Source organism: Chelonia mydas, chromosome 23 (genome assembly GCF_015237465.2).
Source record: "Chelonia mydas isolate rCheMyd1 chromosome 23, rCheMyd1.pri.v2, whole genome shotgun sequence".
Lineage (NCBI taxonomy): Eukaryota > Metazoa > Chordata > Testudines > Cheloniidae > Chelonia > Chelonia mydas.
The window spans coordinates 18,738,936-18,766,925 of NC_051263.2; the positions used below are offsets into that span (position 1 = coordinate 18,738,936).

The window sequence follows — 27,990 nt, forward strand, 5'->3', positions numbered from 1 at the left end:
CGGAGCCAGGGAGAGAACCCAGGAGTCCTGGCTCCCAGCCCACCCCTGCTCTAACCCACTAGACCCCACTGCCCTCCCAGAGCCGGGGAGAGAACCCAGGAGTCCTGGCTCCCTGCCCACCCCCGCTCTAACCCACTAGACCCCACTGCCCTCCCGGAGCCAGGGAGAGAACCCAGGAGTCCTGGCTCCCAGCCCACCCCCGCTCTAACCCACTAGACCCCACTGCCCTCCCGGAGCCAGGGAGAGAACCCAGGAGTCCTGGCTCCCAGCCCACCCCCGCTCTAACCCACTAGACCCCACTGCCCTCCCGGAGCCAGGGAGAGAACCCAGGAGTCCTGGCTCCCTGCCCACCCCCGCTCTAACCCACTAGACCCCACTGCCCTCCCGGAGCCAGGGAGAGAACCCAGGAGTCCTGGCTCCCAGCCCACCCCTGCTCTAACCCACTAGACCCCACTGCCCTCCCGGAGCCAGGGAGAGAACCCAGGAGTCCTGGCTCCCATGCCCACCCCCGCTCTAACCCACTAGACCCCACTGCCCTCCCGGAGCCAGGGAGAGAACCCAGGAGTCCTGGCTCCCAGCCCACCCCCGCTCTAACCCACTAGACCCCACTGCCCTCCCGGAGCCAGGGAGAGAACCCAGGAGTCCTGGCTCCCAGCCACCCCCTGCTCTAACCCACTAGACCCCACTGCCCTCCCGGAGCCAGGGAGAGAACCCAGGAGTCCTGGCTCCCTGCCCACCCCCGCTCTAACCCATTGGACCCCACTGCCCTCCCGGAGCCAGGGAGAGAACCCAGGAGTCCTGGCTCCCAGCCCACCCCCGCTCTAACCCACTAGACCCCACTGCCCTCCCGGAGCCAGGGAGAGAACCCAGGAGTCCTGGCTCCCTGCCCACCCCCGCTCTAACCCACTGGACCCCACTGCCCTCCCGGAGCCGGGGAGAGAACCCAGGAGTCCGGGCTCCCTGCCCACCCCCGCTCTAACCCACTAGACCCCACTGCCCTCCCGGAGCCAGGGAGAGAACCCAGGAGTCCTGGATCCCTGCCCACCCCCGCTCTAACCCACTAGACCCCACTGCCCTCCCGGAGCCGAGGAGAGAACCCAGGAGTCCTGGCTCCCTGCCCACCCCCGCTCTAACCCACTGGACCCCACTGCCCTCCCGGGGCCAGGGAGAGAACCCAGGAGTCCTGGATCCCTGCCCACCCCCGCTCTAACTCACTAGACCCCACTGCCCTCCCCGAGCAGGGGAGAGAACCCAGGAGTCCTGGCTCTCAGACCCCTGCCTTCAGCGGCCGCTCAGAAGAATAATCCAGCTCAACTGCGGTTTACTAAAAGAATAGACTTTTATTAAGTACTGTAAGTCTCTCTCCACGGTCACAGCTGACCGTACCACGCGCCCAGATCCACCCAAGCGAACCACGTTCCCAAAGACATCGCCCCTGCCGGCTTCGCCTCCGCCACGCAGCCTTCCCACGCGTCCCCACCACTGCCACTTTTCCTGCCGAAGCGGGACCCGTCCCAACTTACATGGATAAACTAGGGAGCAAGTCGTGGGATCTGGGGCTAGCGGGACAACAGGGTTTTTACAGTCATAGGGCTGAGGTGCAAGGGAAGTAGAGGTAACATTTATCCATCCACTAATAAACGTGTCAGTAGCTTTAAAAAAAACGGGGGTGGGGGGGATTTAAATGATAAGATTAACAACAAAAACCATGAAATTTCTTACTTGAATTTTTTTCCCCCTCGTAAATATAACACACAACTGTAAATTGACAAGATCGCAAGGAAGAAAATAACCCGACTGCTCATTTCAGTGAAAGATACTTTTAGGTTTAAACAAAAAAAAAAAAAACCCAAACCTAGGTTCTTATGCTAAAAGCATTTTAAAATTTGGGGAGAGAAAAATATATGGATAGATACAGTTACAAAAACCGGAAGCTTCAGAGTTATTTGAAGGATGGGGGGGGGGGGGGGCGCAAAGTGTGGAAAGGAAAGTCCGCTGGTTTACAATTTAAGAACCAAAAAAATACAATTGAGACTTCTGAGGTTTGATTTAAAAAAAAATCTCACTAGTCATTAGTTTCTATCCAGAAAAGCTTGTAGCAACATACAAGGGCTATGGCTATCGTCAAAAAGGTGTATGCCCCAGGTGAGGAGACAGACAGATAGAAAGTGTATTAGATAGATAGATAGATAGATAGATAGTATGGGGATGGATAGACTGAAATAATTTTATTTCAAAAAGGGGAGGAGGGAAAGTTCTTAACATCAACACAACTTATTTAAAAAAACCCTTAACCGTAAATAGCAGTATAAACCCAAAGGATTTTCTACCCTGCAGGCAGGGCAATGGGGTTTGATTTTAAAAAGTTAAATTAAATCAACAGCAAAAGAAATCAACAGGAGAAAGATGCCATGACGCAGGGAGGCCGGGGGAACAGAAAGGGGACCAGGCCTAGTTAGCAGAAATACAGATCAGGAAACAGCTAGTGCCCAGACCTGGCTCTACTGAATTCCACTAACTAGATTAAAACTGAAAAACCAGGGTCGCTCGTTGCCCAGTTGCTTCTCACGTGCGGCTGGGGCAGCGGCGAGAGCTGAAAGGCCAGCTAATCTGAGCACAGAGTCTCGGACGCTGGGGCCGGAGCTGTGCCGTCAGACTTTATATTCGCCTCCAGGCTGGCCTGGCTCAATTCCAGCCCATGGTCTGAGCAATTTCCCCCGGCCGGCCACAAACAATTCCCGAGGATAGGTTTTGTCTCATTTGTGAGAAAATTCTCTCTCCTGGGTGGGGGTCGAACGAAAATTCGAGAGAAAGTGGTCGGGGGCCAGTTTCTGACACACAACAGGGGACACAGAGAGAAAACTGAGACATCCACGGGAGAGTTAATACGAGTCACACAGACAAGGAGTGGGAGAATAATGTCGGAGTGGCCAGTTTACTCCATCAGCCGGTTGATTTAGTGGCCAAAGGTAGGAAATCAGTAGCCACACCCTGGCCCATGGCAAGCTGGCTGGCTTAAAAGTCAAGAGAACTGCAGGTGGTTGGTTCAAACTTCTTTGTGGTTTTTGTTCTCTTTTAAAGCTTCAAGTCAGCAAGAAAAAGAAACCGAAAACTCCACTTCGGTGTGGGCTTTGTCCACGGGGCTTCGCTGGATCAGAGTCAAAAGCAGTAATCCGGGAGCGGAAGGGTTAATTCAGATGCTGCTGACTGGGGCCAAGCCAAGGGTCCAACCCACGCACTCCTCTCCGGCTCACAAGGGAAAAAGCTGCCCAGATTAAATACACAAAGAGCTGTAATGGGCCAGAGCCCGACCTGGGATACATGGGTGTAACTCCAGTGCAGTAAGTGAGGCCAGACCTCCAGCTAGGGTCCATCATCCATCGCTCCATGGAGTCAATGGGGCCAGACCCCCAGTTGGGGTCAATGGGCCGTAGCTCCGTTGGGTCAATGGGGCCAGGCCCCCAGCTGTGGGAATCCCCAACTGACACCAGCAGAGGAAACGGGCTCCATGCTAGTCATAAAATGTTTCACCTAGATACGGAAAAAAACCCATGGAGAAATTTAGCAGCACAATCCCAAAGCCTCCAACATATCCCAGGCTCTTATGAACGACCGGCCGAGCCGAGCTCTGACACACGAGGCCAGCAGCTTTCACCAGTCACTCCTGGAGCCAGCCTGACAGCTGAGAGAGAGAGAGAGTGTGTCCTCTCGATTCCACCGCTCACTGGGGGGCTGAAACTGGGAGGAAATACCTCTCCTCCTGCCTTTGTCCGCTGGTTTCCACTGCCCTGGGCTGCCAGACACGACGCCCGCAGCAAGCCAAGCACATGCTTCAGCCAACAGGAATTTCCCGCGCGCATGACTCTGGGCTTTGATGGGTTTGTCTGGGGCTTTTCCACCTTCTCTGAAGCAGCTGGGACCAGTCCCAGCTGGAGACGGGACCCTGGATAAGGTGCTTGGAGCTGCTGCGCGGAGCATCGACAGATTGGCAATGGGGAAGTTTCATCTTCCACTGCAGCCTAGGCCTGCTGGCATCATCTGGGCACGTCTCACCTAAATGGATTCCCTGCGGCCCCTCACACCTGCTCAGTCTCCTTTAGGCCAACCGCCATCTTTGGGCTCTGCAAAACCAAACGCCCTGCCCTGCGCAAGACTCGAGTTCCAGCCTTGGACATGGAAACACAGGGTCTTCCAGGCCAGGAGCAAGGACGACTCCATGGGCCGGAAGGGACCTCAAGAGGTAGTCCAGTCCAGCTCTCGGCACAGAGGCAGGACCAAATAAACCTAGACCATCCCTGACAGGGTTTTGTCTGACCTGTCCCTAAAAACCTCCAACAACAGGATTCCCGAATCATCTCCTCAGCTGTTCTTCGACAAGCTAAGCTGAACAGTGCCTTGCTAGGTGGGGCAGTCGAGGCCTCTTGAATGCCAACGGTGAAAGAAGGGGAACTTCTTACCTCCGGTCAGCTTTGCGGGGCACCTCACAACATCAGGAAAGGCACCGTGGGTGGGAACTGAGCCCCCAAAGCAGATCCAGAAAAGGCGAAGAAACTGACCATGGTTTTCCAAAGGGGACAAGTGATTTCCAGCGCGGGGAATCGATGATTCCACCGAATGGTGCCAAGAAAGGGGCTTTTGCAAAGCCAACCAAGCCAGCAGCCCCAACTCGGATCAGTTCAAATCCCCATCCGAGGTTCAGATTTGCCCTAATTTTATTTCCAGTGTAAATCTAAAAGGTGACTCTCCGCCGATCTATTCAAGACTGCTTCATCCCCGCCAGGCAGGATGCTTATCTCTGTGTTTTCAGCTTAGTTTATGTCACTTAATCTCGCCTGGACGGCAAGACCCCAAGAGCTGGAGAACGCACCACTTCCATTGGTAGTTCGTCCCAGCTATTCATCACCTTGACGGGTAAGAATTGGTCCCTTATTTTCAATTTGTATTGGTCTGCCTTCAGCCTCCTGCCTCTTGCTTTTCAGTCAGCCTCTCCCCACCAGACTAAAGAAGAGCCCTGTAGTACAGTGACTGCCAAAGATTCTCCAGCAGAATCCAGTCCCCTCTAGACCTTCCAAACACGGCGGGCTGCTTACGCCTCTCAAATCATTTCCACAGCTCTACTCCGCACCCCAAAGCGTCTCCGTGTTTAAAATCTCTGGGACGGCAAAAACTACAAATCTTCCAAAGCACCAATGACTGGCAGATGCGATTCAGAATTTCCCCCTGGGAGTTTAGCGGAAGCAGTTTGGGAGGCTGTGATTTAGGGTTTCATTTTCCGGATTTCAGAGGAGAAAAAATGGCTGCACTGAATTGGGATAAGTTCCGTAAAATGCCGAGTGTCCTTCAAATCATATATCTCCCCTCCCCCCAAAAAGGGGGGTTATTCCAGCAATAAAAGTGATTGCAACTCCAGGCGTCTGCCCCGAAGATTCCCAACCCCAAACGCTTCAGATTAATTCCTTGTGATTCGCAGACACAGCCGATTGTCTCCAGACATTCAGAGAGGCCTGATCTGAGGTCTGACTTTGAAACACGGTTAAAGTTATAAAAAAAACTACAGGGTGACGGCTCCAAGTGGTGGCGTGCGTCGAAGATCGCTCTGCCGATGAGCTGCCTCAGGTGGGCAGGCGTCTTCTGAGCGTTGAGATTCTGAATTGGCCTCAGTTCGAAAGCTCAAGTAATCAGAGTCCGGAGATAGTTTTCCGGAGTCTTTGCTGGCGTATCAGTCAAGTTAAAAGGGTTCAGTGCCCCGATCAAACAAGGGGGTGTTCAGATTTCCTCCCATCCCCCCAACCCCGAGGGGAGGGGAAAATAAGTTTTATCGAGATCTGGGCTCTTTCCCACCCCCTCCCTGTTCCCCAAATCCCCACGGCCTGGCCGTCTCTGCCCTGCTTCTGGGCGGCAGCCAGGGCTACCAGGGAAGTGACGTGCTCAGAAAATGAAGGATGCAGGACCACACCGAGCCACGCGCAGCACAGGGGAATTCAAGCCTTCCCGTGCCGACAGGGGCGCGGATTGACCAAGTGTGGAGTCGCACTGCCCAGTTTTTATACACGTCTGGGGGGCCAGGATAGGAATTCACCACCAGCCCCCCTGCCGGAAGTTAAGAGTCGGGGTAGGGGGTAGGATAGTCCACAAAACCTTCAAATTTTCCACCCTGTATGGTCCAGATTTTAATGGGTCTTTAAAGGGGTCCCCCCCCTCTGCACCAATACATCCCCGGTCAGTGAGCCTCCAAATCCCTGCACTCTCCTCCCATGGGACAGAAACCCTAATAGCGCCCAGCCTCAATATCCCTGCCCACCCCTCCCCATGGGTCACCAACCTGAACCCCTCCTCCATCCTCCATTGATCAGTCCTGCTGGGAACTGCAGCCAGGACGGGGGACTCCACGGAAGCAAAGGGGGACCTGTCTGGTTTTGGAGGGATCCCCGACTGCCCCTGCCCCCCTGGGTCCGACGTGGACAGCTCTGGAGCTGTGGCTGGGGACAAGGGAATTCCCCCCCTCCCCCCGAGATACGTAGTTTCTATATAGAATCTGTCTCTGTAAATATAATCTCTCTTCTCTCTGTACAAAGCCCGGGCGGATTTCTGCCGTCACCACGTCTGCCCCGAACTCGCCCCCAGGGTAACGTATGAACCTCTGCGCTGCCCAAAATGAACACGGGCTGGGGGCATCTGCACCCGCCAAATATTGGGGAAATCCGCGTCCCCACCCCCGTGACATTTTGGGGCTCCCCCCAGAGCAGCGAGGGGCATGACTGATGCGCTCCTCAGCTGGCTGCGGGTGCTGGGGCATATAGAGCACACCGTGTTGTAGGGCAGGGGGCGCCACGACCCCTTAGCAGCCTGGGTTGAGCCCCCAAATGTCACCCCTCCCCACTCGCTTTGATTCATCCTGGCTGGCTTCCTTTTAACGGCTCCCCCTTTATTTAACAGCATTTCTCCCTGCCCCCTGCTGCAAGAGCCGAGGGAGGGGCTATGTATAATATGTTAAAAACCCTAAAAACCGTCAGCTCCCCACCCCACAAATATTAAAATAAAAAAATAATAAAATACGCCATGTTGCGGACCCGATGGGGGGGGGGGGGGGTCAGTGCCAGGAGGGGGCGGGGGTAGGGAAACAGGTACATATCCTCCCACAATGCACTGGGGCGCTGTAGGCGATCACCCCTTTAATTAGGGGACGATCCCCCACAATGCACTGGGGTGCTGCCTTTCCAACCCCACTGTCCTCACGGTACCCTGAGGCTTTCACACTCCGGGCCCCGCCCCCCCGGAAAGCCCCACCCATCCCCGAATCAGGTCCCCATCACTCTTCCTTCTGCAGAGCTGGGAGGGGCAGCTTGGTGTCGGGGCCGCGATCCACCTCCTGGGCCAGCCGCCCGCAGTACTGGCCCTCGTCACTGCAGGGATCAGCGTCTCTGGCTAAGGCACATTGTAATGGGGCTGGGGGGCAGGGACCGCCCCCCGAATCCTCATCCCCGTTCACCTGCGACGGGGACTGCCCGCTCTGCAACTCCGCTGCTTTGGCTGCTCCCTCCAATGAGCCCTGTGGAGAAGAGAAGTGCAACGTAATCGGACACCCGCTGGAATCCCATCCCAGTATGCCCGGTGCTAAGATGCAGCCAGCTCTGGGGCGGGGCAGCTGGGGAACGGCCGCACATAACGCTACATGGGGACAGCAACCCAGCTGTGGAGGGATGGGGGGCACGGAGAAGGGCTGGGGTCTCTCCTTGATTGGGGGGAGGGTCCAGACCAGTGGGGCTGAGGGAAAAGCAGAAACACATACCTGCTTGCTCAGTTTCTTGTTTCCTTTGGGGAGTTTTCCAGACCCGTCTCGACTGCGTCTGGGGTGGAACAGGGCGGAGAACAATAATACCGATGAGCTAGCAGCAGGGTTGTTACACTGACGCCCCCGTAATAAGAGTAATTAAGTAATAGGCCTAATAACCATGGTGACGTTAACGAGGATGAACAACAATGGTCATTAATAGTTCTAATAATTACAAATAATACTAAGCATAATTCATGAGAACAGGGATGGTTCGCCAAAGTGGAGATGCAGCCGTCTCTGGGGCGGGGCGGCTGGCGAACAGCTGCACAGAACGCCACACACAAATGACTCGCCCAGTGCAGAGATGACCCAAGGAGAAGATGCTGGCCCCCAGCAGCCAGCAAAACCTCTCTCCAGCCCACCCCTCAGCAGTGCTGTGATACTTACCCCTTGCCTGGCCCCCCGACAGACACCACCTGCATCCCAAAGGAGCCCCGCCCCCGCGAGGGCTTACTGCCCGCCCACTGGCCAACGACCATGCCGGCGATCTCCAGCTTGCCCCCCTGAGGCGGGATGGGGTGGAGACCTAGGGAAGCGGAGACGAGGGGGGGGGAGATGAGTGACAGGTGACACTAGGGTCATGTCCAGGCCCCAGCAGATATGGAACAGTAGCAGAACATCATCTTTCAGGTCAGAAACAGGGTCCGCATGAGCCTGCGGAGAGCCTGAGCCGGTCACTGGGAGAGGTGTGAACTGCCCTTGGCATAACCGATCCCTGCCTGAGTCTTCAGAGAGCCTGAGCCGATAGCCCTGACAGAGGGAATCTGCCCCGAAGCATCTCAATGGGATGATGCCCCACTGCTCTGGAGCACCCCACCAGCTCCCCACACTCCACATATGTACAACTGGAGGGGGGAGAAAAGAGGCCTCCCCTACACCTGCCTTCAAGAGGGCACACAATCCAGCCCTCTGGGGATCCCACCGTTGCCACCAATGCCCTGCGGTGAGTGAGGCCACAGAGCAAAGGGGCAGGGACACGGCTCAGGGGATACACAATCTCTCACCTGTGAACCCTCTGCTCCTCCCAGGGGGTGGCAGCGGCGCAGAGCCCGTGGTGCGGGGGTAGAGGGGCATCGAATAGAAGGGCGCAGCCATGGCAGGCACAAAGGGAGGGGGTGGGAGCAGAGGGGGCGGGGCCTGGCGGTTGAAGTTCACGCCCTCCAGGATGCTCTGTCTCATCCTCTCCACTTTGGCCGCCTGCTCCGTCTGGGGGAGATGAATCCAGCTGACTTCATCCCCCACATTCCTGCCCCTCCCCCACAGCCCGCCCCAATGTCAGAACATCCAGGTACTTCCAGACCAAGAGGAGCAGCCTCTCAAACCCCCTCCCCCACTCTCCCCCGCAGAGACAGGGATAGAACCCAGGAGTCCTGGCTCCCAGCCCCACCGCTCTAACCCACTAGACCCTCCCTCCCCTCCTCTCCCTGAACCGGGGATAGAATCCAGGAGTTCTGGCTCCCAGGCCCTCCGCTCTAACCCACTAGACCCCACCCCCCATCCCAGAGGCAGGGAGAGAACCCAGGTGTCCTGCCCTGTACCTGTCCGTCACACAGATCAATGAGGGGAGCCCTGTCACGGGTGGCTTTGATGAGCTTGCTCTGGAAGAGTTTGCCATCGAAGTAGATCCAGGGGCAGCAGTGTTCCCAGGGCACCGGCTGCCCACAGGCGTCGTTGGCAAACAGAGCCGTATCTACTCCACTCATGAAAAGGGCTGCCAGTTGCACGCCCCGGGCATCCAGCTTCTCGATCTGCAAGGGAACCATTCCCATCACTTTAACTTAGGAAGGAGTGCAGCCACTTCTGGGGCAGGGCAGCTGGGGAACAGCCACACATAACACTGCATGGGGAGGCTCACCCGGCGTTGAGATGTGGGCAGCTGGGGAACAGAGCAGATCAGCAGTTTTTAATCTAGTAAAGGAATAACTCCTGCCCATTCTCCGGTGAGAGCTGGAGAGAGAACCCAGGAGTCCTGGCTGCTAGACTCCCTATACTAACCACTGCATCCCGCTCCCATTCACCTTTCTCCCAAACAGCACCAGTGCTGGCTGTCACCAACTATACCCCATATTCACCGCTTTTACAGACTAGGATAAACTGTGTACAAAACGTGCCTTGTGAGGTATCATCTGACAACTCAATCTTCTGAACATTATTGTCCCGGTAAAATATGTGTATATTCTATGGATGTTGTATGGCAAGTTATGAGACTCCACTGTATAACATCGCTGTGACATGCAGGCACAAACCAGTTCTTCAGAGACAAGGGACGCACTAACGGCCCAGCCAGGTGGCAGCGTAATAAAGCAGACTATCACCTGGGTAAGAGGCCAATCTTTGGCGGGAAGAAGGGTGCGAGCAAGAACTTTACACATTGGCAAAGATACGGCTGGGGTTTCCCAGCCCACAGACTGGCTGTCGCCTGCGCCCCAGCTGGAGACAATCCTCAAGGAAGGGAGAGGGGTATACGAATGGAAACAGAGGACTCCAAATCATGTTCTCCCCTCATCTCTACTCACAGCAGCAGCCCCATTTGAAAGACAAATGAAGCATCGCTGAACTGGGGCTGGGGTCCTGGCAGAAAGATCGAGCCAGTGGGCTCCTTATAGGGAGAGAAACCTTTTTGCTTTGAAGTTCCCCTAGCTTGTTACGTTAGGTACCAGTTTGTATCTTCTCTCCTTTTATTTTCTTTGGGACCCAGTGTGACTTTCACGTCTCCCCACCTGTCATCACTTCAAATCTTTCTGCCTGGGGTTAATCAACTTCTTGGATTCTTTTCTCTACCCCAGCATGTTTGGGAACCTCCACCGGAGAGAATGGGGTCCAGGCAGGTCAGTTTCCTTTGAGGAGCCTGCATTGTCTGGGAGAGACAGGGCAGGACGAGACGCACCGTCCTGGGGAAGGTCTGGGGCTGGGAGTAGTCGGTGAGGGACCAGCCGGAGCATTGGTGTAACTCAGCAGGCAGTGACGCCGAGGCGGGTGGCTGCGTGGGCCGGCCAGGAGCAGTTGTTGTCACAGCGAAGCGGGGTGCGAGGCACCCCAGGCTGGAGAAGTGAGGAGACACGGCTGCTTGTGCCCCGGGGAACGTCGCAGCAGCCCCCTACCTTCAGCTCCTGCAGATGATCCGGCTCGTAGAGCTGAGAAGAAACCGCCTGAGCCAGGAACACGTCCAGCTCGTGCCTATGAAGGATCCTCCCTCCAGGCCACTGGATCATGTAACTGCAAACGGAAGAGAGAGCGTGAACCCGGCCAGGCCTGGCATGCCCACACGGAGCAGCTCGCCCCAGCTAAGGGTCGGGGGGCTGGTGGTTAGAGCAGCGGGGCTGGGAGCCAGGACTCCTGGGTTCTCTCCTGGCTCTGGGAGGGGAGTGGGGTTTAGTGGTGAGAGCAGGGGGGCTGGGAGCCAAGACTCCTGGGTTCTCTCCCTGGCTTTGGGAGGGGAGTGGGGTCTAGTGGTGAGAGTGGGGGCCTGGTTGTGTCGCTCGTCACCCCACACACCCCGCCCTGCCCCCGCTCACCGTAGCACGCAGCACATCAGCAGCAGGTGCGTGGGTACGTTGGCGGGGTTCAACATGCCGGGCGTGTCGGCCCGCAGGCAGGCCAGGAAGGCCCTCATGCGCCGGTTCTTGTCCTCCACCGCCTTCCCCAGCCACAGCTTCCGCAGGTTGGGGCAGGTCCACTCGCGGAAGGCCAGGGCCGAGACCAGCTCTGGCGTCTGTGGGGACTTCCCCTTGTACGCCGCCCACTCCTTGATGATCACAGGTGGCACTGAGGGGCAATGAGAGGGGGAAGCTTCAGGTTCTCCTGGCTGGGGAGAGAACCCAGGAGTCCTGGCTCCCAGCCCCTCCCGACCACTGAACCCCACTCCCCTCTCAGAGCCGGGGAAAGAACCCAGGAGTCCTGGCTCCCTGCTCCAACCCACTAGACCCCACTCCCCTCCCAGAGCCAAGAAGAGAACCCAGGAATCCTGGTTCCCAGTCCCCCCTGCCAACCACCAGATCCCACTCCCCTCTCAGAGCTGGGGAAAGAACCCAGGAGTCCTGGCTCCCAGCCCCCACTGCTCTAACCACTAGACCCCTCCTCTCTCAGAGCTGGGGACAGAACCCAGGTGTCCGGAGGCTACAGCTCTCTGCCACGGGGGCCCCTACCTTCCGTGGGGATGCGGCGGCGGATGGCCAGGCGCTCCACCCGGCGCTGGTTCTCAGCCACGCCAAACAGCACCCCATAGATATGCTGGCGGGCGCCGCGGAAGAGGACGGCGGCTGGAGGCAACTCAGTATTACACTCATCCTCGATGCACACCGGGAGCTTGATCTCGCCCTACACCGGAACGTCAGGAGAGGGAGTGAGAACCCAGGAGTCCTGGCTCCCAGCACCCCCAGCTCTAACTCACCAGACCCCACTCCCCTCCCAGAGCCAGGTGGAGAACCCAGGAGTCCTGGTGCCAGGCTCACCTTGGTAAGAACATGGTAGATGGAAGGGTACATGAGGCCACGTCGATGCCGGTGCTCAGCAACCCGCAGGACCTCAGGAGCGACAGGGGGCAACGGGGGGGTGGTTATGTCCATGTGGTTGCGGGTGGCCATGGAAAGCAGCGAGGGGATGGAGGGCTCAGGCCCAGCCAGGGGCCCGTCGGTGTCGCCGGAGCCCCCCGCCTGCCCCCAGCCCCGGCTCAGCTTCTCGGCACCGGGCCCCTCCCAGCCAGACTTGGGCTGCAGCACCTCGGAGATGTGGCTGGGGAGGAGACATGGGGAAGGTGGTGAGTCACGCCCCTCTCAGAGCCAGGAAGACAACCCAGCCTGGCTCCCAACTCCCCCTTCTCTAACCAGTAGATCCCACTCCCCTCCCAGAGCCAGGGAGAGAACCCAGGAGTCCTGGCTTCCCACTCCCCCTGCTCTAACCACCAGACCCCACTCCCCTCCCAGAGCCAGGGAAAGAACACAAGCGTCCTGGATCCCAGCCTCCCTGCACCAACCCCCAGACCCTACTCCCCTCCCAGAGCTGGGGAGAGAACCCAGGAGTCCTGGCTCCTGCCAACCTGGCTCTAACCACTAGCCCGCACTCACTTGGCACTGCCCCCGTTGTGCTCTTCGCCATCGGAGGAGGAGGAGGGAGAGGAGGCTGGCCCGGAGGAAGGGGAGGGCTTGGGGCCCCGGTGGTGGTGGGGGAACTTGGCGTCGTAGGCGCTGGGCCAGCTGTTGAACTCGCCGCCCTTCAGGATGGGGTCCTCGTTAAAGGGGGGCATGTCTCCGAGCGGGTGTGGGGAGAAGAGGAGGCTGGCACTGGGGCCCGGGGGGAAGGAGGCAGCCGAGGAGGAGGAGGAGGGAGGGGCCGGCGGCTGGTACTGCATCTTTGGCCCCAGGTGGTGGGGGAACTGGGGAGGGAGGCAGAGAGAGAGAGAGAGAGAGAGAGAGGTGAGCAAAAAGTGGCAGACCCCACTCCCCTGATAGAGCGAGGAGAACCCAGGCATCCTGGCTCCAACCCCCCCCCCCTCGCTCTAACCACCAGATCCCGCTCCCCTCCCAGAGCTGGGGAGAGAACCAAGGAGTCCTGGCTCCCAGCCCCGCTGCTCTAACCACCAGACCCCACTCCCCTCCCAGAGTGGGAGAGAGAACCCAGGAGTCCTGGCTCCCAGCCTGCCCCACCCCCACTTCAACCCACTGACTCCAGAGACCCCAATCCCATTCCCCACCCCAGACTGGAACATACCATCGGCTTCCCCATGGGGAGGGATCCCACCGGGCTGTGCTGTGCAGGGGCTGCTCCTCCGAAGTGGTTGGATCCATAGCCTGGCACTGAGACACAGAGCGGGGCTGGCATTGGCGTCAAAACCAGCTCAGCATGCGGAGGGGAGCGGGGCCTAGTGGTTAGCGGGGGGCGGCCAGGACTCCTGGGTTCTCTGCCTGGCTCTGGGAGGGGAGTGGGGGTTAGCGGGGGGCAGCCAGCACTCCTGGGTTCTCTGCCTTGCTCTGGGAAGGGAGTGGGGCCTAGCAGTTAGTGGGGGCAGCCAGCACTCCCGGGTTCTCTGCCTGGCTCTGGGAGGGGAGTGGGGGCTAGTGGTTAGAGCAGGAGGCGCTGTGGGGAGCGGGGCAGGGTGCTGGCTGTGTGGGGGGCTCCCAGCTACTCCAGCCCCAGCCTCTCCCAGCAGGGGGCGCTGTGGGGAACAGCCCCTGACAGATACTCACGTACAAACGAGGATGGGCCCACAGGAGCCGGTGGCATCTTGGCAGTCACCGAATAATAGTTCACGGCTTTCTTGAAGCGCTCGATCTTATCCTCCGTCCTGGACTGGGGGAGCAAAGCAGACACGAGACTGGCTGGGGAACTGAGGGCTAAGAGGGGCCCAACACTGGGGCTGCGTCATTAAGCCCCACCCCGGCAATCGAACCCACCCTCTCAAAAAGCAGGAGCTGCTCTGCCCCGTCTGACGCTACAGAGCGACACAGGACTGCAGTGTTAGCCCAGTGGGGCTTGGGAGTCAGACCCCGAAAGAGATGGGGCAGAAGCCAGCGTGCCGGGGACCCCGATCTTGCTCAGAGTGGTCTCACGGCATGCCAGGGGCCCCCGATCTTGGCCGGAGGGGTCTCACGGCCCAGGGCACACCAGGGCCCCCCCGATCTCGGTTAGAGGGGTCTCACGGCACGCCAGGGGACCAGATCAGCAGCTCCAGTCAGCAAGCCAGGCCCCTCCCAACTCACCTGAGAGTGTTTGAAGACGTCTCTCCCCAAGGCATCCAGGTTGTAGGGGTCTTTGATGGCGCTGACATACTCCGAGACAGCCTTGATCACCACGTCGCAGGGGGGCAACACCAGCTGGTGGGCTCGGACCTGGGCACGGAGGGAGACACAGACATTGCTCAGCATCTGGCGCCCCATGGGCAGCCGGGCTGGAAACCCCACCCTCCATCACCCCCCATGTGATCCCCAACCACAGACCAGAAAGCCTGCCCAGAGAGTCCCCAGCCCCCTGTGTGCTCCACGACCACAGACACCTGCCCAGAGAGTCCCCAGGCCCCCCGTGCTCCCCGACCACAGATACCTGCCCAGAGAGTCCCCAGGCCCCCCGTGTGCTCCCGATCATAGACACCAGCCCAGAGAGTCCCCAGGCCCCCCGTGTGCTCCCCGATCATAGACACCTGCCCAGAGAGTCCCCAGGCCCCCCGTGTGCTCCCCGATCATAGACACCTGCCCAGAGAGTCCCCAGACCCCCCGTGTGCTCCCCGATCATAGACACCTGCCCAGAGTCAACAGCCTAACTATGTATTTTCTAACTATAGAGATTCTTCCCGACAATGGCTCCCAGCCTCCCCTGCTCTAACCACTAGACCCCACTCCCCTCCTAGGGCCAGGAATCCTGGCTCAGTCCCCTCTGCTCCAACCCACAATGCCTGTCCACAAGGCCAAGCTCGTTCCAGCCCTACCAGGCTGCTGCGGGGTGGAGCCAGGGGCCGTGAGGCTACCTTGAGCGATGCCAGTGGGTGGTCTGGCCCCAGCAAGCTCCAGTGGAAAGCAGCCAGGTCCTCGTCCGGGAGGATGTGGTTACCTGGGGGAGGCAGGAATAACACAGTCCCTGGTTACTGCACCCCAAAAGGATTTGGTGCCCCCACCCCGCCCCAAAGAGAAAAGGGGAGGCTGTCACAGACCCTTCTGATTGGAGGAGGATTCAGGCCAGAGGGCCAGAAAACTGGAGCTTTTATGCAAATGAGGCAGCCCTGATTTGACTATTAGATGACTAGGCGCTGTCATTTGCATAAATGTATCCCCTCTTTCTCTTGGGATCCCCTCTGAGCGATCCCCTTTCTTCATGCAATTCCAACCCCCGCACAGCTCCATTCTGATCATAGGTTTCAGAGTAACAGCCGTGTTAGTCTGTATTCGCAAAAAGAAAAGGAGGACTTGTGGCACCTTAGAGACTAACCAATTTATTTGAGCATGAGCTTTCGTGAGCTACAGCTCACTTCATCGGATGCATACTGTGGAAAGTGTAGAAGATCTTTTTATACACACAAAGCATGAAAAAATACCTCCCCCCACCCCACTCTCCTGCTGGTAATAGCTTATCTGAAGTGATCACTCTCCTTACAACGTGTATGATAATCAAGGTGGACCATTTCCAGCACAAATCCAGGGTTTAACAAGAACGTCGGGGGGGGGGGGGGGTAGGAAAAAACAAAGGGAAATAGGCTACCTTGCATAATGACTTAGCCACTCCCAGTCTCTATTCAAGCCTAAGTTAATTGTATCCAATTTGCAAATTAATTCCAATTCAACAGTCTCTCGCTGGAGTCTGGATTTGAAGTTTTTTTGTTGTAATATCGCAACTTTCATGTCTGTAATCGCGTGACCAGAGAGATTGAAGTGTTCTCCGACTGGTTTATGAATGTTATAATTCTTGACATCTGATTTGTGTCCATTTGTTCTTTTACGTAGAGACTGTCCAGTTTGACCAGTGTACATGGCAGAGGGGCATTGCTGGCACATGATGGCATATATCACATTGGTGGATGTGCAGGTGAACGAGCCTCTGATAGTGTGGCTGATGTGATTAGGCCCTGTGATGGTGTCCCCTGAATAGATATGTGGGCACAGTTGGCAACGGGCTTTGTTGCAAGGATAGGTTCCTGGGTTAGTGGTTCTGTTGTGTGGTATGTGGTTGCTGGTGAGTATTTGTTTCAGGTTGGGGGGCTGTCTGTAGGCAAGGACTGGCCTGTCTCCCAAGATTTGTGAGAGTGTTGGGTCATCCTTCAGGATAGGTTGTAGATCCTTAATAATGCGTTGGAGGGATTTTAGTTGTAGTTGTAAGAATGCTTGATAGCATTCTACAGTGCTAATAAACGATGGTCACATAAACACCACCCTATACCGGAAACCTACTGACCGCTATTCCTACCTACATGCCTCCAGCTTTCACCCTGACCACACCACACGGTCCATTGTCTACAGCCAAGCTCTGCGATACAACCGCATTTGCTCCAACCCCTCAGACAGAGACAAACACCTACAAGATCTCTATCAAGCATTCTTACAACTACAATACCCACCTGCGGAAGTGAAGAAACAGATTGACAGAGCCAGAAGAGTTCCCAGAAGTCACCTACTACAGGACAGGCCTAACAAAGAAAATAACGGAACGCCACTAGCCGTCACCTTCAGCCCCCAACTAAAACCCCTCCAACGCATTATTAAGGATCTACAACCTATCCTGAAGGACGACCCAACACTCTCACAAATCTTGGGAGACAGGCCAGTCCTTGCCTACAGACAGCCCCCCAACCTGAAACAAATACTCACCAGCAACCACATACCACACAACAGAACCGCTAACCCAGGAACCTATCCTTGCAACAAAGCCCGTTGCCAACTGTGCCCACATATCTATTCAGGGGACACCATCACAGGGCCTAATAACATCAGCCACACTATCAGAGGCTCGTTCACCTGCACATCCACCAATGTGATATATGCCATCATGTGCCAGCAATGCCCCTCTGCCATGTACATTGGCCAAACTGGACAGTCTCTACGTAAAAGAATAAATGGACACAAATCAGATGTCAAGAATTATAACACTCATAAACCAGTCGGAGAACACTTCAATCTCTCTGGTCACGCGATTACAGACATGAAAGTTGCGATATTACAACAAAAAAACTTCAAATCCAGACTCCAGCGAGAGACTGCTGAATTGGAATTCATTTGCAAATTGGATACAATTAACTTAGGCTTGAATAGAGACTGGGAGTGGCTAAGTCATTATGCAAGGTAGCCTATTTCCCCTTGTTTTTTCCTACCCCCCCCCCCCCCGACATTCTTGTTAAACCCTGGATTTGTGCTGGAAATGGCCCACCTTGATTATCATACACATTGTAAGGAGAGTGGTCACTTTGGATAAGCTATTACCAACAGGAGAGTGAGGTGGGGGGAGGTATTTTTTCATGCTTTGTGTGTATAAAAAGATCTTCTACACTTTCCACAGTATGCATCCGATGAAGTGAGCTGTAGCTCACGAAAGCTTATGCTCAAATAAATTGGTTAGTCTCTAAGGTGCCATTCTGATCATAGAGACCCTGACTAGGGTAGTCCCCAGCCCCTCATGTCCTCCCTGACCATAGAGACCCTGCCCAGAGAGTAGCCCCTCCTCCCCCAACGTGTTTCAACCCATAGAGTTCCTGGCTAGAATGGTCAGCAAAGGCCTTGCCTAGAGAGTAATTCCCAATCCCCCCCCACGTGCTCACTGACCACAGAGTGCTTGCCTAGAGGGTGGTACTTTACCATAGAGAGGCTGCCTAGAGAGGTCCCCAAATCTCCCCCACCCCAGCAGGTGTCCTCCAAAGAGCACCAAGACCCTGCCCAGAGCGGTCCCCCAGCCCCTCGTGTGCTCCCCGACCCCAGAGCACCTCCCCCACGCCACAGAGACCCGGCTAGAGAGACTGCCCTCGCCGCCAGTCGCTCGAGCCGTCTCTCTATGGTGGTGGGGTGGGGAGTGGCTCCCCCAGCCGGGAGGAACAGGGCTGCTTCCCAGACTCCCCAGAGCGCGGCTTCGCCAGCGCCACGGACCCCTCGATCCCAGGCACGGACTCCCTCTCCCAGAGGGACCTGCGTGTCCGTCCCCCGGCTAGAGGAGCTGAGCCCGGGGTGTGTCCCTGCCCGATGCAGACCCCGGCTGGAGGGGCTGAGCCTGCAGGGGGGAGGTCCCTGCTGCCCCCTGCCCCCCTCAGCTCTGTGTGCCTGCCCCACACAGGCCCCAGCTGTTTGCCTGGCTGCCCCTACCCAGCAGGGCGGCGAAGATGGGGAAGCTGGAGACCTTCAGGCCCAGCTGCTTGGCCACCTGGTGCATGAGGAACTGATTGGTGGTGAGGCTCTTGCCGTTCCAGCTCAGCTTCAGGGCGTGGGCACTGAAGTAGCAGGGCAGGCTGGCCAGGGCGAACTCCGAGTCGTGGGCCAGCAGCCCGTGGAAGCCACGCTCCCGGAAGAAGGACACCACCTCCAGGTGATGGTCCTCCAGGCTCTGGAAGACCTGCGGGCGGGAGAAGACAGTCACGCTCGATGCTGGTGAGACAAGGGAAGGAATGGGGCCCAAACAGAGCCCCCCACCATAGAGATGGGGATATGAGGGGCCCTGGTATGGGGGAGGGAGAAATGGAGGGCCCTGGTATAGGGGGAGGAGGGAATGGGGCACACACAGGGCCCCCCGCTGTAGAGAGGGAACGGGGGACCCTGTATGGGGGAAGGAGTGGGGGACAAAGCCCCCTGCAGAGGAAGGAAGGAGGGAACACCGCAGCACACTGGGGGGTGCAACTGGCAGGTGCCATCTCTGGGCTCGGAGGAATGAGCGGAGGAAGGCGGCAGGTCTTTGCTGGGTTTCTCTCTCCCCCTCAGCACAACCCGTGGTTCTGCCTGAGGGCTCAGGGACTCAGTACCAGCCATCAGCCAGGGCAGGGGCAGAGCTAATCAGGCCAACTCCACATTGGGCGACCCTGGGCCAGGGGGCCCAACCCCCCACCACCAGGAAACTAGACAGAGGGGTCTGGCTCGCTGGCCCACGACGCCTCTAGCTGCAGCCGATCCCTGATGCTTCTGAGGAGGGCAGAGAAACTACAGTTCTGCATTGGGGAGAGATGGAACCTTCCTTCCTGACCTCAGGTGGTGAAGCCCTGAAGCATGGGAGTGGATCACATCCCGTATCCAGAGGCAGAGCTGTACTTGGGCATGGGACAAGCAGCTCCACCCAGAACTGCTCCGGCTGCCTGTCCTCGAAGCGTCACCGTCACTTGCTTGTCCCCCACCTCCCTTTGATTGTGATGCTGGCATGATTCCACAACACTACTGCTGGCTGCTCCTTCCCTCCTTTTAATTAAAGTAGGGTTGCCCAGCCCCATACTGCCAACACGCGAGCTGCTCCGGGGCGCTGGCCGTATCGTGTCAACCAGAGACGCCCTCCAACCCAGGCACTGCTTTACACACAGGCCATGGGAAGTCCTTGAGTTCAATGGAGAATCCACACGTCCCCCGGGAAATGGGCCCCTCCCTGTTCAAAATCAACACCTGATTTCCAGGCAGGATTTGTTTAGCTTCAATTTCCAGCCACGAGCTTGTGTTCAAGCTTCCACTATTAGACTGGTGAGCCCATTAGTAAATGTTTGGTCCCCCCAGAGGTGTTTAGAGACTGGGATCACATCACCCCTTCACCTCCCCTTTGTGGACTTCAATAGATCGAGCTCCTGGTGTCTCTCTCGGGCCCGTTTTCTAACCCTTTAAATCGTTCTCCTGGCTCTTCTCCGGCCCCTCTTCAACTGATCAACAGCCTCCTTGAATTCCAGACACCAGAACTGGACGCGGGATCCCAGCAACAGTCGCACCAGGGCTGAATCCAGGGTGAAATCACCTCTCTGCTCCACCTTGAGATTTCCCGGTTTATACCTCCCAGGAGGGCCTTAGCCCTTTCAGCCCCGGCCTCGCACCGGGAGCTCCCGTTCAGTTGCTTCTCCCCCACGACCCCCCTGTCCTTTTTCTCCACTTTGTCTGGCACAGAGTGTTCCCCTGGCACCACAGCTCAAGGGCGGACGATGCAGCTAGCCCTGTAAGTACCCTTTCTTATCAAGCTGTTTCTACCACATCCAGCACTTGGGTACCAGGAGCCCACATTAAAGGTCAAAAAAGAACCACTGCTAACGATGGAGAGAGAGAAATCCAACAGACACAATGAATATGAGTCACCCAGCACTGAGATGCAGCCACCTCTGGGGCAGGGCACCTGGGGAAAAGCCACATATAACGCCACACAGAGAGGGCTTGCCCAACACTGAGGTGCAGTGGCAGCTGGGGAACACTGCACACAACCCCACATAGGGAGGGCTTGCCCGGTGCTGGGATGCAGCCACCTCTGAGGAACAATCACACAGCCAGGTGGCCCAGCCGGTTGGGAGAGGAGACGAAAGAGAACGACAGAGTACGGAGGCAGCAGAGAAGTTAGGGTTACGGCTCAGACCGCAGGGAGTGGGGCTCATGCAGGGCAGAAGGGGCCATAGGTTGGAAGGGCAAGGGGCACGCGTGAGTAGGCACAGTCAGAGGGCGCCAAGCAGAGGTGTTGGATGCACAGACATGGGGGGAAGGTGCACAGCCGCCCTCTCCTACCTTGACCCGGAAGCGGATCATGGCCAGGCGGACACAGTGCCCCAGGCAGGCAGGGGGCAGGAACCAGGCCCGGGGGGGCGGCGTGCCCTTGTTGCCCACGTGGCCAGCGATGAGCTGGGCCGTCTGCCGCTCGGCCTGGGCCTTGCGGCCCCACTCGGGCAGCCGCTCCTTGCCCAGCCCGCCGTTGAAGATGACTGCCAGCTCCAGCCCGCCCTGGTAGAGGCAGGCCTGGGACAGGGCCGCCAGGTAGCCCACCATGGCGTTCCACTGGCCACCGCACACCCAGTCTGTCTGGTAGCCGCCATACAGCCGCTGCAGGGCCGAGTCCGCGTCCACCAGCAGCCGGGCCGGGCAGGCCGACGTCAGCCCCGGAGCATGCTGGGAGTGAGCCGCCACCGTCGCCAGCCCCGGAGCATGCTGGGAGTGGGCCGCCACCGTCGCCAGCCCCGGAGCATGCTGGGAGTGGGCCGCCACCGTCGCCAGCCCCGGAGCATGCTGGGAGTGGGCCGCCACCGTCGCCAGCCCCGGAGCATGCTGGGAGTGGGCCGCCAGCCCCGGAGCATGCTGGGAGTGGGCCGCCACTGTCGCCAGCCCCGGAGCATGCTGGGAATGAGCCACCGTCGCCAGCCCCGGAGCATGCTGGGAATGAGCCACCGTCGCCAGCCCCGGAGCATGCTGGGAGTGGGTCGCGAGAGGCGGCGGGTAGGGCCCGGGCAGCGGCTGGAGGTAGCCGGCCAGGCTGCAGTAGGGGGGCCCCCCACGGACCCCCGCCGCCCGGGCCAGCTTAAGCAGGTCGACGGGCACCACGGCACCCGGGCACCGCTTCTCCACGAACTCCTGGAAGCCCTGGACCCCCATCGCGGTGGGCCCCACTTTGGGGTCAGGGCGAGGGGGGGCTGGACCGACCCCCCCCTCCCCTCGTCGGGGGCTGGCTCCTGGGCTCGTCCCCGCCCCCCCCCTCACAGCGCCCAGAGCTTTGGGGCGGCCGTGGCCGCCATGTTGTAGCTTTCTTCTCCTTCTCCGCCTCCCTGCCAGCCCCTCCCCCCGCCCGGCCGCGGGGCACGTCGGGAGTTGTAGTTTACTCCCTCAGGCTGCGCCCCTTAGAACCCATGGACGGGTGGAGGGATCTGGACTACAAGTTCCGGCAGGCCCTGCGGGAAGAGCGGCGCCCTCCCGCCATGTTGTCCGGGCCGCCTGCGCGCGGGCTCATGGGAGTTGTAGTCATCTCCGCCGGGGCAGCCCCGTTACCACGGAGGGCGCGGGAGAGCTCGGACTACGACTCCCGACAGCCCGAGCGAGACGGGCAGCCCCTTCTCCGCCATGTTGTCCGGTGCATCTCGCAGGGCGGCATATGGCCTCATGGGAGTTGCAGTGCCCAGCTCCCAGGCTACAGTGAGCCCTACGGTCGCCATCTTGCCTGGTGCCGAGTCTCTCCCAAGGGATCATGGGAGTTGTAGTGCGGCTCGCAGAACACCATCTTGTCCGTCGCAAAGCCTCATGGAAGGTCTAGTCTCCACATGGGAGTGACCGGCAAGGACTACAACTCCCAGCGGCCATTGCGGCCCTCAGCCACCTTTGCCCACCCTGCTTCCTAGCCCCAGGCCATGCTGGGAGTTGTAGTCCAGTAGCCTCCCCACTCCCAGCAGCCTACAGTTCACAGTAGCCTCCTTACCCCAGAGAGCTGAGGGGAAAAGGGTGGGGATTATATTACCCAGAATCCTCTCAGAGAACAGGGGGAGGGGCCTCACTGACGTTACCCAGAATCCTCTCAGAGAACAGGGGGAGGGGCCTCATTGACATTACCCAGAATCCTCTCAGAGAACAGGGGGAGGGGCCTCACTGACATTACCCAGAATCCTCTCAGAGAACAGGGGGAGGGGCCTCATTGACATTACCCAGAATCCTCTCAGAGAACAGGGGGAGGGGCCTCATTGACATTACCCAGAATCCTCTCAGAGAACAGGGGGAGGGGCCTCACTGACATTACCCAGAATCCTCTCAGAGAACAGGGGGAGGGGCCTCATTGACATTACCCAGAATCCTCTCAGAGAACAGGGGGAGGGGCCTCACTGACATTACCCAGAATCCTCTCAGAGAACAGGGGGAGGGGCCTCACTGACATTACCCAGAATCCTCTCTGGAAAGCGGGGGGGGGGGGGTCTCGATTTAGGCACCGGGGCCTCGGGCTGGGCTCACAGCAGCATTGTTTGCGTCCACAGGGCGAGGCCGCTCCGCACCAGCTCGGCACCGGGCCTGGCCGAGAAGCCGCAGGCCTGGGGCTGCGCGTCTGTGCTTCACAGCCCGCTACGTCCGCATTACAAGTGAGTCCGGCCAGTCACAGCTGAGCGGATTGATTGTTTTCCCGTGTGCTCAGCCTTACACTATCCCCCACAGCTCTATTCATGTTGGCCAGGGGGAGGTGGGTGGCGAAGGAAGTGGAGAATTTCTGCCTGTGTCTCTGCTCCCCCCTTCCCAAACCCACACACCCCCACTTGCCCCGGGATGAATTGGAGATTTGTAAACACCAAAAAGAAACAAAATATTAAAAAACAAAAATCCAAATGTATTTTAGGTTAACATAGTTTTCACCAAACATTTCACCTTTACAGAATAAGAACGTGTAAAATGAAGGACAGACAGACTGCATCATTTTAACGACTATTAAATAAAACACCTTAAAGGGACGTTAAGAATCACGCCCCACGGAACAATGCCAGTGGCTTGGCTTATTTTGATGGCTTAATTAGGGACACAAATAATTCATGAGCAATGCTTCTGTGGATAAAACAAGCTTTTCAAATTGTTGCTACTGAAAGGCAGATCGGTGCTCCAGCTTTCACATGCGCTACCAAAGATCCCAGGTCAACGGTGCAGCGTCTAAATCATATTTTCATTCATCCAGCTAATTCAAGGGGGGGATTTGCCTCAAGAGAGCAAATGCAATCGCTACACAAATAATTAACTGAGAAAATGGAAGATCAAATGTCACTTTGAAGTCCCATAAGACGAGGGGTGGAAATAAAGCAACACTGGGAAATTGGAGGCTGGATTCAAACAGCACTAAAAAAAAATGAGGTAGATAAAACCAAGAGCAAACGTAAAAAGCACCAGGTTCAGCAGACTGTACCCCAAACCAGCCCATTATTAAACCGATCCATTCGTTACAGTGGACGCTGACCCTGGCAGACTTCCACCTGAAAGAGTCACAGCAGGAAAATAAAACGTCTCTTTAAAAAAAAAATAATAATAATAATAATAATTCACATTTGTTTATCACCTTCAAATCCTTCATGCTGGATAGAAAATAAAAATGCCACGTGGGACCCAGAAAGCTCCTTGTTACATTACAGCCAACGAAAAGATGAACCGTTCCATACAGACGGAACGCTGCTACTGACTCTTTGGGGGCTGGGGGCACGGTTTGGTTTGTTATCAGATTTACAGCATCTATTTCTAGCGTGCTGCTCAGACACTTCATGATAGAGAGGATACATCTGGAGGGACTGCAGTCTTCGAAGGACTTGTAGTTTGCCCTAGGAAACAGACACAAGTGACTGGTCCATACAGACAGTAGGTGTTTTCCCGGTCTAACTGCAGTCATTTCTGCTGTCGGGCCCTGATCTGGGACACCCTCCCCTTCTGCTGTTTAAAACCCTTCCTGAATCAAGGCTAGATTCCCAGTGTCACTAAGGGTCTGTCTGTGCATGGACTCTTCCCAATTAACTGTTCCTGTCCCTGATTACTCATACACTTCAACTTGTGCTTTGCTGGATCAGGGCCAGAGCGCTCCACAATTAGCAGGGTCAAAGCCAAAAGCATCCTTCGGACCTGATTTTATACCACTCTACCTGGGTCAGTTACAGATAGGATACCAGCCCCGTCCCTCCACAGCTTTCTCCTCTTCCTACAAGGAAACAGCCAGACCAACAGATGCACACTAAGGTGTGCTTTCACTCTACTTGCATAGCATTCGGATTTCTGTCCGGTTTTGGTGTCAGTTACAATCAGGTCCCAGAGCTAGTTCAGAGTCTTAGGCCCGGGTCTACGGAAAATCCCTCCTGCTGCAGCCTTGCAAGAGCAGACAAGCCCTTGATTTCCCCTCCCACCGGAAAACCAACGGCTGTTTCACAGATCTGTGCTTTGGGGAAAGGAAGAAAGCTAAGGCCAAGCACCTCCCATTTCCAAACACCCTCTCCTCCAAGTTGAAAACAAAACCAGACTTCGTAGTCCAAGTGCCTACACCGTTTGAGACTTGTTTTTAACGGAGTGAACACAACCAGCCAAAAAAGAACTGAAATGTCTTAAAAAAATCCAAAAAATCCCAGGGAGATGAGAAACGCTGTTCTCGGGTCTTCACAAACGCCGCTCGCTATCTGCGTGTGGGTTTGTTTTCTGCACGTGTTCGCTATAAAAAAGTTAAACCCACTGGTGTCAAGTCACCCTCGGACATGCAGCCCTTCCCAGTAAAAATCTGACAAAAACCTTAGGAGACAGCAGTTATAAGGCAATGCAAGTGGCTGCAGGCAGACAAAGCAGGGGGAGCGGGGGTGGGGGCATGGAATGGGGCCGAGTTTGCACCTCTACCTGGGTCCATTCCTAATGCTGTTCTAAGCGGGGCTTTCAGGGTGGAGCAGAAGCATTTGGCACATCTGAAAAGTTCCTATCCGACAAAGGGCCCAGCCTTGCAAGATCCAACGGACTTGAAAGCCACCTGGCAAAGAAATGTCTGTTTGAAACTCAGGATGCAGAAAAGGCCACGAGACAGCAATGCCAAGGGGAGATGGGATGAGTTTTGGCAAGTGATTTTAAGTCCCTGTTCCTACCACAAATCTAACCCAACCCCATGTGCTAAAATCCTTGCAAAGACAATAAGGAACTGAAGCCAAGTTGGGTACCGGTGTTGGAGTCAGTGGGCCCATCAGGTGAGACGGAGAAAGAGGATTTGCTGCACTTCATGTAAACCAAACTTCAGCTAAAAAAATCTCCATTAGCCTCAATTAGTCTCTTTCTCTGAAAGCACTCTCTCCGAGCATAGCCACTACAGGGCTGCAATCAGGGGACATGTGCTAGTCTACAACCCAGGGCTCGGAGGCAGGTTGCAAAGGGAAAGAATATTAAAAAGAAACAAACCCACTGAAAGTGAGCCGTTTCGAATGTGCTCCAGATCATAACGCGAAGTCGAATGCGTACAGGACCCCCATGTTCAGGTTGCTGTGCTTAAGATTTCAGAGCCCAAAAGGGGTCAAATATGAGCTATAAGATCAAAGCCAGGATGACGCAGGATGAAATTTTCAGAAGTGCCATTTTCAAAAGAGACGTAGGAGCTGATTTTCAAAGATATTTAGGAGAGTAAAGATGCAAACAGGTGCCTACCAGCATAGTCACAAAGCACTAAGAAGGTTAGGTGGCTAAATTCGATTGAAATCAATGAGTTAAGCCGCTAAACTGCTTCTACCTTTGAAAATCAGGAAAAGTCCCTTTCGAAAATGGACTTGAGGCAGTATTTTCAAATGCGCCTAAGATAGAAAAACATTGGAAGCCAGTGCTTCTGAAAGGCAGGCTTTTCAAAACGAGGGCAGCTGCAAAAGCACAGGGTTTAGCAGGGCTAAAGTAAGACCCCAATTCACTGCGTTTGCTCCCAAATTCTCTACAGCACAGGGGTGCACACAGCCCTGTTGCCCTGTCTAATTTCGCACCTCCAAATCTGTGTCCCAGATGGGGTGACTGAGATTGGAAGAGATTTAAAATAGCCCCCTCCCAGCAACTCCCCCCGACTCTGAGACTCGTGTCTGCTGCAAAAATAACAAAACCAGAACTCATTTCAACAGGAAACACCCAACTACCCAAGCATCTCTCAGCTGCTCAAATCAAAGAAGTGTGCGTATGAGGAACGAGGAAATAGCTGCTGGTTTTGTACGGAGCTGCCCTGAATGGCTCAAGGATATTCCTGACACAGCGACAGGATTGGTGAGATCAAGGAAACCCTTTTTTCAGTCCCCAGTCCTCCTGGCTCAGGGTTGGAAGGAGGGTCTTTAGAACTCGGCAGAAGCTAGCTGCACTGATCAAAACATTTTTTCTTTCTAAACTTCCCAGCCGCAGCTCAAACCGACGTGAGTTCTAGGAGCACATTTTCCATAAACTAACTTAAAAACCAAATCAGAAATTCCTCCCCACCATCACGTCTGCCATTTAAAAGATGCAGGCGGACAGCTTCTCCGCCAGAGAGGGGTGAAATGGAGGTTTCTTTCTGAAGCGATCACATCTCAGGAGCATGAGACGCAGGAGCCGAGTTTACCAAAGCTGGTTAAAAAAATCAAATCAAATCAAGTATTCCGGGAGGATAGGAACCGTGCCACAAGTCACTGTTAGCTGAGACAAATCGCCTCCACTGGCAGACTGGACGTCAGCCACACCAGAATCCACACGGTTTGCAGGCCACGATGGGGGAGTACGACAACACCCTGTTTGCCTCCAGCTCCCTGCTCTGGCTTCATTTGGGACCAGGCGGGATGGTAGCTGGGTTAGGGACTGGGGAGGCCGGGAATCCCAGCATGCTGCCCCCAGGCTGGAAGGGTCCGATGGGCGGGGAGGGGACGACCACCGACTGCTGAGCCATCCCCGAAACACCCACCCACTGCATTGGGTAAGCCGCCCCTGCCATGGCGTTGTACTGGCAGACGTGGGGCATGCTGTAGGGCGGCAGGACGCTGGGGAATGCCGGGAGGGCCAGTCCGGGGGGCAAGGAGGCCGGCACAGTCCCGCGGATCTGGGAGAGGGAGGAAATCCAGGTGGAGGTGTAGCCCACTGACGAGGACGTGTTCTAAAAGAGGAAGGGGAGAGAGAGAGCAGTCAGATGGATCAGAAAATTCTGAGCCCATTCCCCTTGCAGCGCCAGGGAGAGAACCCAGGAGTCCTGGATCCCAGCCTCCCCCCTCTAAGCACTAGACCCCCCTCCCAGAACCGGGGAGGGAACCCAGGAGTCCTGGCTCCCAGCCTCCTCTGCTCTAAGAACTAGACCCCACTCCC

At 56.6% G+C, this 27,990-nt stretch overlaps 2 protein-coding genes across 14 annotated transcripts in view; both read right to left on the reverse strand.

The window, feature by feature from the left end:
• Positions 1-1,320: 1,320 nt before the first annotated feature.
• On the reverse strand, positions 1,321-21,997 carry FAM120C (family with sequence similarity 120C). Of its 4 annotated transcripts, XM_043534317.1 has the most exons (17): positions 21,548-21,997; positions 20,965-21,514; positions 18,601-18,847; positions 15,252-15,373; positions 14,530-14,658; positions 14,017-14,119; positions 13,541-13,626; positions 12,898-13,205; positions 12,286-12,565; positions 11,980-12,151; positions 11,350-11,599; positions 10,936-11,050; positions 9,373-9,582; positions 8,839-9,040; positions 8,222-8,360; positions 7,790-7,847; positions 1,321-7,549 (listed from the first exon to the last, which is right to left on the reverse strand). In XM_043534317.1, the coding sequence occupies exons 1-17, from the start codon at positions 21,820-21,822 to the stop codon at positions 7,310-7,312; spliced, it is 3,486 nt and encodes a 1,161-aa protein (XP_043390252.1). In that variant the 5' UTR covers positions 21,823-21,997; the 3' UTR covers positions 1,321-7,309. The 4 variants fall into 4 exon arrangements, with proteins under 4 accessions (XP_043390252.1, XP_037744443.1, XP_037744442.1 ...); XM_037888515.2 differs by having other exon boundaries at positions 15,291-15,373; positions 20,965-21,996; XM_037888514.2 differs by having other exon boundaries at positions 20,965-21,996.
• A 1,509-nt stretch (positions 21,998-23,506) lies between these two features.
• WNK3 (WNK lysine deficient protein kinase 3) overlaps positions 23,507-27,990 on the reverse strand; it is a 61,043-nt gene continuing 56,559 nt past the window's right edge. For all 10 annotated transcript variants that reach the window (XM_043534308.1, XM_037888508.2, XM_043534309.1 and 7 more), the window contains one exon: positions 23,507-27,784. In XM_043534308.1, the coding sequence (XP_043390243.1) occupies positions 27,455-27,784 (330 nt within the window). In that variant the 3' untranslated portion in view covers positions 23,507-27,454. The remainder of the gene's footprint in view (positions 27,785-27,990) is intronic.